The 11,983-nt window shown below is 43.2% G+C and overlaps 2 protein-coding genes across 2 annotated transcripts in view; both read right to left on the bottom strand.

The window, feature by feature from the left end:
* Positions 1-1,783, bottom strand: part of LOC310870677 (uncharacterized protein) — a gene marked incomplete at both ends in the record, with an annotated part of 23,679 nt that extends 21,896 nt beyond the window's left edge. Inside the window, one exon of the mRNA XM_083781946.1 lies at positions 1,436-1,783. Within this exon, the coding sequence (XP_083638072.1) occupies positions 1,436-1,783 (348 nt within the window). The remainder of the gene's footprint in view (positions 1-1,435) is intronic.
* Positions 1,784-1,817: 34 nt separating this feature from the next.
* LOC310870675 (neuropilin and tolloid-like protein 1) overlaps positions 1,818-11,983 on the bottom strand; it is a gene marked incomplete at both ends in the record, with an annotated part of 32,703 nt that continues 22,537 nt past the window's right edge. The window contains 2 exons of the mRNA XM_083781944.1: positions 1,818-1,927; positions 4,164-4,310. Coding sequence (XP_083638070.1) covers positions 1,818-1,927; positions 4,164-4,310 — 257 coding nt within the window. The remainder of the gene's footprint in view (positions 1,928-4,163; positions 4,311-11,983) is intronic.

Below are 11,983 nucleotides of genomic sequence, written 5' to 3'. Positions count from 1 at the left end.
CAGCTCACCTCCACTCGTGAACATGACGGACAGACAGACAGAATTTATAATAATGTATATTGATATTGATCACATGGATGCCACACACAGAATAGTTTAACTCACTGGATAAACTCACTGGATTATAATTTCTTCAGACAAGAGGATCCCAGGCCTACGAGGTAGGCCTATAATATATTTACTTATGAATGTATGGGGCTATGGGCTACTGTTCTTTATCGCGCAACAGTGTCGAGGGCCCATGCAGCCCCCCTCCCTCTCTCGCTCTCTCTGAAAAGACGACTTTTGCATTGACAATTGACATATCCGATATTTTAAATATCGGATATGTTTTACCTCTGCATAGGTGTGAGAGAGCACCCGCCTTGGTCCCAAACTTAATTAAATAAATTATAATTATATTGCTTCAGCGGAGCACGCACCGTTGCAAGCTTCGATAGCAGTGACCGCGGCTGTGATCTCAGACAAACTGCTGTCCTGCTGAGTCATGCTTGAAGCCTTTTATGGTATGAAATTGGGCGTGGATCAATTGCAGATGAGGTTGTCGGGTGCTTTTCCGATCACTTTGCACCCGCTGCATTCAGTATGACATACACCTGCGATACACCTGCGCACCTGTGGTACACACCACTCTCTGAATAACACGTCATCTCAACGTAGCTTGATCGACGGATAAATACGATATCTGTTTCCGCCACCGTTACACTCTGGCGCATTTCGTTTTTGAAGAATCAGGACCTATCTGTGCACGCCACTTATTGTGACCAAGATACAGTAAATGCGATTTATAGGATGTTGATCGGGATAATCAAAATGTGCTTAAAACTCTTGAAATGTCACTTTTGTTTAACCACTAGAACCAACCTCCCAGCATCCAAGTTCAGGGCCGGAACGTTTGCCAAAAAATAGCCCATCTTAGATCTACAAGCTCACTGTGAGCTTGTAGATCGGCTATATTTTGGCAAAGACATTTTATAGAGAGTGTATGTTCTTTCCAGGTCCGTTTTACCAAGTATGTGCCGGATATGCAGCTCGACACATATTATTTTAACCCATTTAGACCTGACACTAGATTCCACAGTTTTCAAAAAATACCTATGTTTCTATTAATGTCAGTGGGTCCTCAAAACTATATTTCATGTCAAGGATCGATTATATGTATTTGGCCGTGGACCACAATCTCAAATTATGTTGTTCAGGGACCCCCCCCCCCCCCCCCCTCCCAGAAGCAAAGATTTGAGTTAAAAACGTTTGCACTACAGTTTCACGAGCAGACCTACAAGCTCATAGGTCATTGCTATGAGCTTGTAGATCTGCTATTTTTCAATACCTAAAGCATAACAAAATGCTTTAAAACACCAAAAAAAGGGGTTTCGCGCCCAGAATGGATATTAATTAATCACGATATTATATCATAGTCCCCGTCCGTCCCTACCTGGGGCCCGCCGGCGTGCCATGCTGGGACATCAGGGGCCCCCCCCGGAGGAGGCCCCCCCCCGCCGCCGTCGGCATACCCGATGGCGGTCTCCCTCACACTGAGGTTGCCGCGGCTGCCGTGCACGCTGAGGTTTTGCCGCGGCTGCCGTTGCACGCTGAGGTTGCCGCGGCTGCCGTTGCACGCTGAGGTTGCCGCGGGCTTGCCGTGCACGCTGAGGTTCCCGCGGCTGCCGTGCACGCTGAGGTCGAGCTGGGAGCCACAGTGGTGGTCGCGGATGCACTTGGAGGACGAGCGGCAGATCTTCTGGAACTTCTCGGAGGAGTCCGAGCTGGCCATGAAGGCCATGGCGGCGCCGGCGCCGGCGGCGTCCGCCGGGTGGTCACCGGAGGAGGGAGGAGGAGGGCGGCGGCTGGGGGCAGCGTGCACAGCTCGTAGTGCGGAGGGTCGAAGTCGGGATGGAGCGGGCCGGGGTCGAGGTCGAGGTCATCTCTGTGGACGACGCGTAACAGAGAAAAGGTGATAGATGGATTGATTGAAATATTTATTAACAGTTTGCGGTTAATTTAAAAAAAAAGTACATTTCAAGCACAAAACTCAATACAAAGACTGTTAACTGTGGACCCAATTAAGCATTACACTTGTTTACAACAGGGTCCACCATATTCAATTCATCAAAACATTTAGAGACGTACAAATAGACACTTCTATGTAGTCAAAGAACAGAACAGGAATTCATCATAAAGGAGGCAAAAAGGGAAAAGAAACATATACAGTGAGGGGAAAGAGGGGTGGGGGGGGGATTCAGATTTTACGGGGGCCAGTTTCGAATTGCAGCCGTCCGTAGGTGCCCTTTTGACCCATTCTGACCGGGCACCCATTTTGGTGTCAGCATCATGTTATGCTTTAGCTATTGAAAAATAGCAGATCTACAAGCTCATATTGCGCCACCGAGTGGCGCGATACGAGCTTGTAGGTCTGCTATTTTTTTTAAATCGAAGAGCGACTGACATTTTTAGAATCTGATCTCAGGTCAGAATGGGTTCATCAGACCAGTGTGTGTCCAGTGGAAACCTCGTGTGAATCTGATCTCAGGTCAGAATGGAATAAGTAACGCCCCTTCCTTCTTCCCAGTCTAACTCTTGAAAAAACACATGGTATAGGTTTGAGAATTTAGCGTGACAAAAGTTATATTTTATTAGAGTAAATTTAACGGCGGCGGGCGGGTGGTGGCTCAGGGGTAGAGTGCCTGGATGGTAACCGTAAGGTTGCCAGTTCGAACCCTGTGGGCTCCCCCAGAGTTACTGTCGAAGTGTCCTTGAGCAAGACACTGAACCCCTAATTGCTCCCGATGTGCTAGTTGGTGCCTTGCATGGTTTCCGCTGCCATCGGTGTGTTAATGTGTGTGTGAATGGGTGAATGTAATGCACAATCTCTGTAAAGCGCCTTGGATAAAGGCGCTATATAAATGCACCATTTACCATTAACATAATTCGTGGTAATTGCACAAGGATGTGACTGGTCACTGCACAAACGCTAATGTGTCTTTTCTTTTTTATGTTTAGCTGTGGTTCTGAAGCGATATGAAGCTGTGCTGGTTCTGACAGTGTCCATTCATTTCCTCGTGTATCGCCTGCAGCCAGCACCAGTAGTGTGAATGTGAATAAATGGCTGCTGCCGATCCTGTTTGAAGACCTGGGGCGAGTTCTATAACACAACACAACGCAGGGCAAAGTTTACACCGTTTCAGACGTACACAGGATGGAGTGGGACGTCCATGCGCACGTACACACACACACACACACACACACCACACCACACACACACACACACACACACACACACACACACACACACACACACACGCTTATGTTAAAATACAATTAAACACAAACAGAAAGATGAGCATTGAGGTCGTTGGCAGAGATGGGCAAAATACATTGAAAATGTATTTTTGGTCAAAAAATGTATCTTAAATACAAAATACAAAATACATCTTCCATCCCAGCGAAATACAAATTACAAAATACAAAAAAAGTATTTCAAATACATGTATTTCAAATACATGTATTTCAAATACTGCCCATCTCTGATGGGCAAAATACATTGAAAATGTATTTTGATACAAAATACAAATACTGGGTCAAAAAATGTATCTAAATACAAAATACATCTCCTTTCTTCCATCCCAGCGAAATACAAATTACAAAATACAAAAAAGTATTTCAAATACGTATTTCAAATACATGTATTTCAAATACTGCCCATCTCTGGTCGTTGGCCAGAAAGAAGAGAGATCCGTCTAAAAGACCCACAAGACCTGCAGTACAAGACTTTGAACCAGTGGTTTGTTCAGAAAGTTGTGGTTTTGTTTTGTTCAAGGAAGCCACTAGGAATCATTTCAGCACTTTGCCGAGGTCTGACACTTTTGTCACATTTAAATTTACTGTAAAATATTAATAATTATATTGATTTACAAATGACACCCAACTATAAATGCACCACGTCAATTTTCGACACACACGTTCCACACCCCCACAGGGAGAGCAGTGCCCGGTATCCAGTGAGTCGGTCGGACCCACGGTTGTCCAGAACCGACCCCAAAAATCTGGTTCAGTAAATGTCTTAATAATCTTGGACAAAATGGAGACACATTAACGCTGGTTGTAAAACTATAGATTATGTTTATGTATATACGACACATTGCCGAAGCCTTTACAGTATATACCTGTGTATGATGTATTTTCTTGCGCGGCTGTTTTGATCTGGATGATGCAGGAGATGACGAGCATGATGACCGTCAGAACGCACGACACGCCGATGATGGTGAGGTTGGTGCTGTCCATGGTCTCCAGGATGGTCGGCTTCCTCTTCTCTGGTTACAGGAGAGAGAGAGAGAGAGAGAGAGAGAGAGAGAGAGAGAGAGAGAGGAGAGAGAGAGAGAGAGAGAGAGAGAGAGAGCAACGCTTTATTAGAGCTCTGTTCTCTTCTCTGGTTACAGGAGAGAGAGAGAGAGAGAGAGAGAGAGAGAGAGAGAGAGAGAGAGAGAGAGAGAGAGAGAGAGAGAGAGAGAGAGAGAGAGAGAGAGAGAGAGAGAGAGAGAGGAGAGAGCAACGCTTTATTAGAGCTCTGTTCTCTCTCTGGTTACAGGATGGTGAGGGAGAGAGAGAGAGAGAGAGAGGAGAGAGAGAGAGAGAGAGAGAGAGAGCAGAGCAACGCTATATTAGAGCTCTGTTCTCCTTCTCTGGTTACAGGAGGGAGAGAGAGAGAGAGAGAGAGAGAGAGAGAGAGAGAGAGAGAGAGAGGAGAGAGAGAGAGAGAGAGAGAGAGAGAGAGATGAGCGAGAGAGAGAGAGTAGAGCACACGCTTTATTAGAGCTTTGTCCTCTTCCTCTGGTTACAGGAGAGAGAGAGAGAGCGAGAGAGAGAGAGAGAGACTTTGACTTTTATAAAACCCTTTATTTTCTAATAAATAGTTACAAACTTAAAAACAGTGCAAACAATACATTTTCAAATACCCATTTTTCCTTTCTTTTTCCTTCTTTTTTAACTTACAATAGTACAAAACTAAAAACCAACTCCTCCTCAAACACAGAACAGAGAACATCATTGTAACACCACTGATAAATGAACTCAAGTTGCCGAAATGATTCGGGAGCGACTGAAAGACGAGGAAAAGGTCACACCAAGCTGGGCTGATGTGCTGAAGAATGCCGACCCGAAGGAGAAATCACTTGCCTTTAACAGTGTCCTGACTGAATTAGACGAACGTAAATCAAGGGAAAGAAATATCGTTGTGTTTTGGAATAAAAGAGCCAAGCCTGGACAGCGGAGAGGAGAGACAACTAAGGGACTTGGAAACTGTAAAAGACGTATTCAAAACGTGCAAAGTTCGCACAAATGCCGATTCATTTGTGAGAGTGACCCGGCTCGGGAAATACAACAGCGAAACAACGGAGGAGCCAGAGAGAGGGGGGAGGCCAGTTCTGGTCACACTGCAGAGCATGGAACTAAAAACGAGCTTGTTCAAGAAGATCGCAGCGTTACATCAAACGGATAAACACGAAAACCATAAGAATTGCTAACGACCTTACAAGAACGGAGAGAGACAAGGAGAAGGAGCTGTACGAAGAGGCAAAAGAAAAGCGACGAAATTCGACGGGGGATTTCACCTACAAAGTCCGGGGTCCTCCCTGGGGCTAGGAGAGTGGTGAGAATACCAAAGACACCGTGACTTGACTATGACCATGATCTTGCACCCCAGACATATCAGGGCAGTAATTCTTCCCCCCTAGAAAGCGTATTATGTCTATATACAAACGCGGACCAAACTCCACAACAAAATGCATGAATTTACTGCTCGTTTGAAAGTGCACCCACTCCATACAGATTATTGGTATTACGGAAGTTAAAGCAAAGCAATCGAAGCACCAAAATGAACCCAATGGACTTTAATTTAGATGAAGTTGACGGCTACAATATGTTTTCCAAGAATATTGACAATGATGTTGGGAGAGGCTTACTGCTTTATATTCATAAATCACTAGAAGTTAAAGAAGTTACACTGGCGACAGAGTTTCAAGAGAATATTTTTGTGGAGATAAAATGTAGCAACAATGATAATTTGATTGTGGGTTTAGTTTACAGGTCACCGACAGATAGGGGTACAGAGACCAATAATGAAAATCTTCTGGTTTTAATCAAGGAGTTGTCATCTATGAAGTATACACATGAATTAATTATGGGAGATTTTAACTTGCCAAATATAGATTGGAATCTACTTGATGTAAAGGGAGAAGGAGCCACACTAGAAAACAAATTTTGGATTGTGTTCAGAACGCATTGATGTTTCAACATGTAATGGAACCAACAAGGTGGAGAGGGGACGACACACCACATGTATTGGACCTTATACTTACGAACGATGAGAATATGGTTGAGGATGTTCAGTATTTGAGCCCACTAGGTAAAAGTGACCATTGTGTTTTGTTGTTTAAGGTAATATGTTGTACAAAAATGAGAAAAAAAGAAAAAATAAGAAAGAATTACAACAAGGGAAACTTTGAGGCAGCAATCAGAGAGCTGGAAATATCTAACTGGGGGGAATACTTTTCTGACTGTGATGTCAATGATATTTGGAGATTATTAAAACTAAAGTTGAAAGAAATAGAGGATAAATATGTCCCAAATAGCAAGAGCAGGACATGGAATAGGAAGCACACTTTCCCCTTGGATTGTAGTACAAAAATGAAAATAAAGGAGAAAAAACTCTCTTGCAAAAAAGGCCATGAAAAAGTAAAGATCCAGAGATACAAAAAGACTACCACAGAGTTAGAAACTGTGTGAGAACGAGAACAAGAAATCTAAGAATTCAATATGAAGAAGAGTTAGCAAGACAATCTAAACTGAAACCGAAGGTTATTTGGGACTACATTAATAAAAGGACAAAAATTAAAACATCAGTAGGAGATCTATATGTCAATCAGGACAACAAGAACTCCCCAAAAACAGAGAAGGACTCGGATAAAGCAGAAATACTTTCAGACTATTTTAGTAGTGTATATGTGAATGAACCAGAAGGGCATGTAATACCTGAACTGCCAAGAGTGGAAGTTCAGCATGCAGAACAGTTTATAATAACAACTGAAGACACAAAAAAACTGCTACAGAGCATGAATATTTACAAATCACCCGGGCCAGATGCAATACACCCTAGGATAGTAAAAGAACTAGCCTGTGTGATTGCTGAACCAGTAACTATGCTATTTAACAAAACTCTGGAGGAAGCAACTTTACCAAGTGGTTGGAAAGAGGCACAAATCAGTGCAATATTTAAAAAAGGAAGTAAGGCACTGGCAGGGAACTACAGACCTGTCAGCCTGACATCTGTTATATGTAAAACAATGGAAAAATTAATTAGGACACACATTGTAGATCATATGAAGTCCAACAAGCTCTTTAGTAACAGCCAGTACGGCTTTATGTCTGGAAGATCAACCACACTTCAACTTCTTACGGTTCTTGATAAATGGTCAGCATCCTTAGATAGAGGACAGTCGGTTGACTGCATTTATATGGATTTTCAAAAAGCTTTTGATAAGGTTCCCCATAAGAGACTAATATCAAAGTTAAGGTCTTACTGTATAGACAAAAGAGTTATAGGTTGGGTACAGGACTTTCTCAGTAACAGGAAACAGAAGGTGGTGGTTAATGGAGCCACTTCAGATTGGAAGTCAGTGACCTCTGGAGTCCCACAGGGATCTGTATTAGGACCAGTACTTTTTGTTATTTATATAAATGATCTACCAAGGGAGATTCAATCCGACGTCTACCTTTTTGCGGATGACACAAAGATATTTAGAACTATAAACAATGACACGGACACAGTACAACTCCAAGCAGACCTCCAGAGCACCAGCAATTGGTGTGATAAGTGGTTACTGAAATTAAACCCAGATAAATGTAAACAGCTGCACATTGGTAAAAAAACGGACACCTTGGCTAATTATACAGTTGGAGATCTAGTGATTCATCAAGTAGAGGAAGAAAAAGATATAGGGGTGGTGGTTGATAATTCACTAGAATTTGAAATGCACATATCTGAAAAAGTAAAAAAGGCAAACTCCATGTTGGCGATAATAAGAAGAACCTTTTTAAATTTACGAAAAGAACTATTCATTCCGTTATTCAAATCCTTGGTGAGATCACAACTTGAATTTGCAAGCTCAGTCTGGTGCCCCTACAAAATCAAATACATAGAGAAAATAGAGAAGGTTCAGAGAAGAGCTACTAAACTAATACCAGGGTTGAAAGAAAGGTCTTATGAAGAAAGGTTAAGACACTTACAGTTACCAACGTTAGTTTATAGGAGGCACAGAGGGGATATGATCGAGGTATATAAACTTGTTCACCAGATATATGACTTTACAGCCGAGCCTGTTGTCCATTCTTGGGACAGCAGGTATGAGTTGAGAGGGAATTCTCTTAAACTCTTACCACTAAATTGTCAGTCAGAAAAGAGAAAGAATTTCTTTACACTCAGAGCTGTCAGAGCTTGGAATAAACTTCCGGAGGAAGTGGTCCAGGCTCCTTCAGTTAATACTTTTAAGAATAGGCTTGACAGATTTTGGTCAACGAAAGGTTTTTTGTATAACTATAGGGCTGGCTTGTAAGGTCATAGACTGGTAAATACGGGACTTTAAAGTGTATTATGTATAAGATATAAGAAAAAACCAAAGAGGGCGGGTCCACATGAACTTGGTTTGTTTTAAAGTGTAAAAAAGAAAAATACGAATGTATTTATGTATGTACTTGTGAATTTTAATATGTATTTATGTCTGTTGTGAGTCTGGCGTAGAGGATTTCATCCTGTGCTGGAAATCTTTTCAATAAAAATTTCAATAAAATTTCATCAACATTGTTCATGAGTGAGTAAAATCTAAAATCCACTCGAATTCTGGCCTTCACCAATGCCTTAAACATCGGCAATAGTTCCCCCCCCCCCAATATTTAATAATTTGCTTTTCCTATTCTTATATATAGCAAGTTTGGCTTGACCCACCACAAAATTCAACAGTTGCCACTTTTTTGCATCTTCTTTTTTGTACCCAGCACCAAAAATAAAAGCAGTTTCAGACCAAATCACATTGCATCTTGAAAAAATGCACTCCAATGCATCAAACAAAGTTCCCAGTCTTTTACATTCTAAGAAGCAATGGAAAACTGTCTCTGCTTTTTCACAAAAAGGACACTCAATTGATACTGTGTGATCCAGCTTTGAGACAAAGGTATTAACAGCTATTGCTCCCTTCAGGATCCTCCATTGAAGGTCACCCGCTCTTTTATTTAGAGGGGGTTTGTACAGTAGCCTCCACACCGGCTTGCAGCTCTCCTCTAACTTTAGTTCCCCCCTCCACACAGTGTCTGTTCTTCCACTGAGGGTTGTTTTGTTCAGGGCGTGAACACAATGTTTGTATAGAGCCTTTCCACTTAGTAAATATAAATCGTTTTGTTCATCAGTGTCAAAATCCACAAGAGGTCCAGTTAGCTCACTAGTGTTTATTTCCAATCCCACTTCAGGGAAAGGATCCCCGTCGTCAGGAACCTCTGTCCCTCCGAAAAGGTCCTGTAACATCTCCACTTCTTCTCCAGATAGTCTTTTACTCCACTCATTTAGGATGTCCCTGGTGTGGCGATGTGACCTCAGACCCAGTACTGAGGCCACAGCCTCTGTATTATAGAGACCTGGACCTGCTATATCCACAATGTGTCTCAGCTTCACTGCTCCAGCTGAAACAAGCCGCTGATTGAGACCAGGCCTGCTGTTGTCCTGTACATCCAGCCGGGCTCCATGTATCAAAGGCTCTTCCAGGAGCCAAAACAGCGAAGCTGAAGGCTCCAGCCTATTCCACTTAAAAAGTGTCCACGCTCTAAAGAGTCCTTGATAAAAGGGAGTTAAATTAGACAAATGAATAAAATTACAATTCATTAAAAACAAAGCAGCATCAAAACTCAACCCATCTATTTTCCTTAAAATGACAGACATTATGGGTTTCCAGACCACATCTTCACCTCCCGTTAGGTACCTCTGGATGTGCTGTAATCTAAAAGCTGCTTTCCTGCTCTCCAACTGTATTAACCCCTGCCCCCCCTCCTCTTTTGGCAGGTAGAGCACACTCTGAGGGACCCAGTGCAGTTTATCCCAGAAGAAGTTAGTCATTATGGACTGTAACTTTGGCAACAGCCCAGCAGGGGGCTCCATACATTTTAATTTGTGCCAGAGTGTTGAAGCCACTAAGTTGTTGATAATAAGGACCCTTCCTCTGTAAGACATATGTGGTAACAACCATCTCCACTTCGCCAGCTTCCCCTCCACCTTCTCCACCACTCCTTCCCAGTTTTTCTGTGCAGTCTGCTCATCTCCTAAATAGACCCCCAAATACTTTAAACCTCCCCTTTTCCACAATAACCCTCCTGGCAACTGAGGTAGCCCTGTGGACCATTTTCCAACTGCTAGTGCTTCACTTTTAGCCCAATTCACTCTTGCAGAAGATATCCTTCCAAAAGACTCAACTATGCTTGTTAGTTTTGTTACATCATCCTTATGTTGTACAAAAACAATTAAATCGTCTGCATATGCAGACAAATAAAAGCGTGCGTTAAAATCTGATAAAAATAAACCCTCAATGCGAGACCGAATATTGTGCAACATTGGTTCAATGGAGATTGCGTAGAGCATGCCCGACATCGCGCAGCCCTGTCTTACCCCTCGTGTAGCTTTAAAAGGCTTACACAAGCCCCCATTGAATTTCAGTACACTCTCAATGTCTTCATACATCACCTTGATCCTGGCAATGAAACCGTCACTGAGGCCGTACCTCTGTAACACTTTCCAGAGGTAACAGTGCTCAGTCCGATCAAATGCCTTTTCCTGATCCAATGAGACCAGCCCGACATCTAAACCCAAAGAACCGGAGACGTCCAAAATATCCCGAATTAGTGACACATTGTCAACTATGGACCTGCCGGGCACGCAGTATGTCTGGGTCCGGTGGATGAGCTGATCCATCACTTTCTTCAGCCTATTGGCCAGGACTTTAGACAGTATTTTGTAGTCTGTACACAGCAGAGAGACCGGTCGCCAGTTCTTAATGTCCTGCAGGTCACCCTTCTTGGGTAACAGAGTCAGAACTGCTCTTCTGCAGCTCTGAGGTAGACAAGAGTCTTTAAAACTTTCGTTAAAAACATCCAAAATGTCCCCTTTCAGTTCACTCCAGAACACTTTAAAAAATTCAGGCGGTAATCCATCGATGCCAGGGGCCTTCCCCCCCTGCATGCCCTGCAGTGCTGCATAGACCTCCTCAGAAGTGAGAGGAGCCTCCAGCTCCTTGTTAGTCCCCTCAGAGACCTTTGACAGCCCACTGCAGAAAGAGTCAAAAGCCACCTCATCCTCCCTGTACTCGCTTCTGTACAGATGGGAGTAAAAATCCACAGCCCTCTTCCGAATCTCACTGCTGTCAGTCAGTAAATGTCCTTCATCGGAGCGCAGGGCGTGAATAAATCTGCTTTGCCCCTTCTTCTTCTCCAGGCTGAAAAAATATTTAGAAGGTGAGTCCATTAGAGTTTCACTCTGGAACCGGGACCGGACCAGCGCCCCCTGCGCCTTAGAGCCCAGCAGGTCAGCCAAAACGGCCTTTTTGTATTTGAGGTCATCAATACTGCCTCGATTTCCTGTGGATGCAGCGGCACTCTGCAACTCCACTATTTCAATCTCCAGATCATACATGGATCTGGTGATGTCACGGGAGACATTGAAAGTGTACTGTTGACAAAAATTCTTAATCTCCACCTTTCCACAATCCCACCACTGTCTTAGAGAGGCAAAGTCTCCCTTTCTAGTTTTAAAAACTTGCCATAGAAAAATAAAGCTCTCTTTAAAGTGCGTGTCTAGCAGCAGAGCAGTATTAAAGTGCCAATATGCAGACCTGGGCTTAACATTAGCAATAAACACATTGCATGACACCATGGCGTGGTCAGAGAAACCAATGGG

The sequence above is a fragment of the Protomyctophum parallelum genome, assembly GCF_964188405.1.
Source record: "Protomyctophum parallelum genome assembly, chromosome: 14".
Lineage (NCBI taxonomy): Eukaryota > Metazoa > Chordata > Actinopteri > Myctophiformes > Myctophidae > Protomyctophum > Protomyctophum parallelum.
This window is presented reverse-complemented; position numbering and strand designations above follow the sequence as displayed.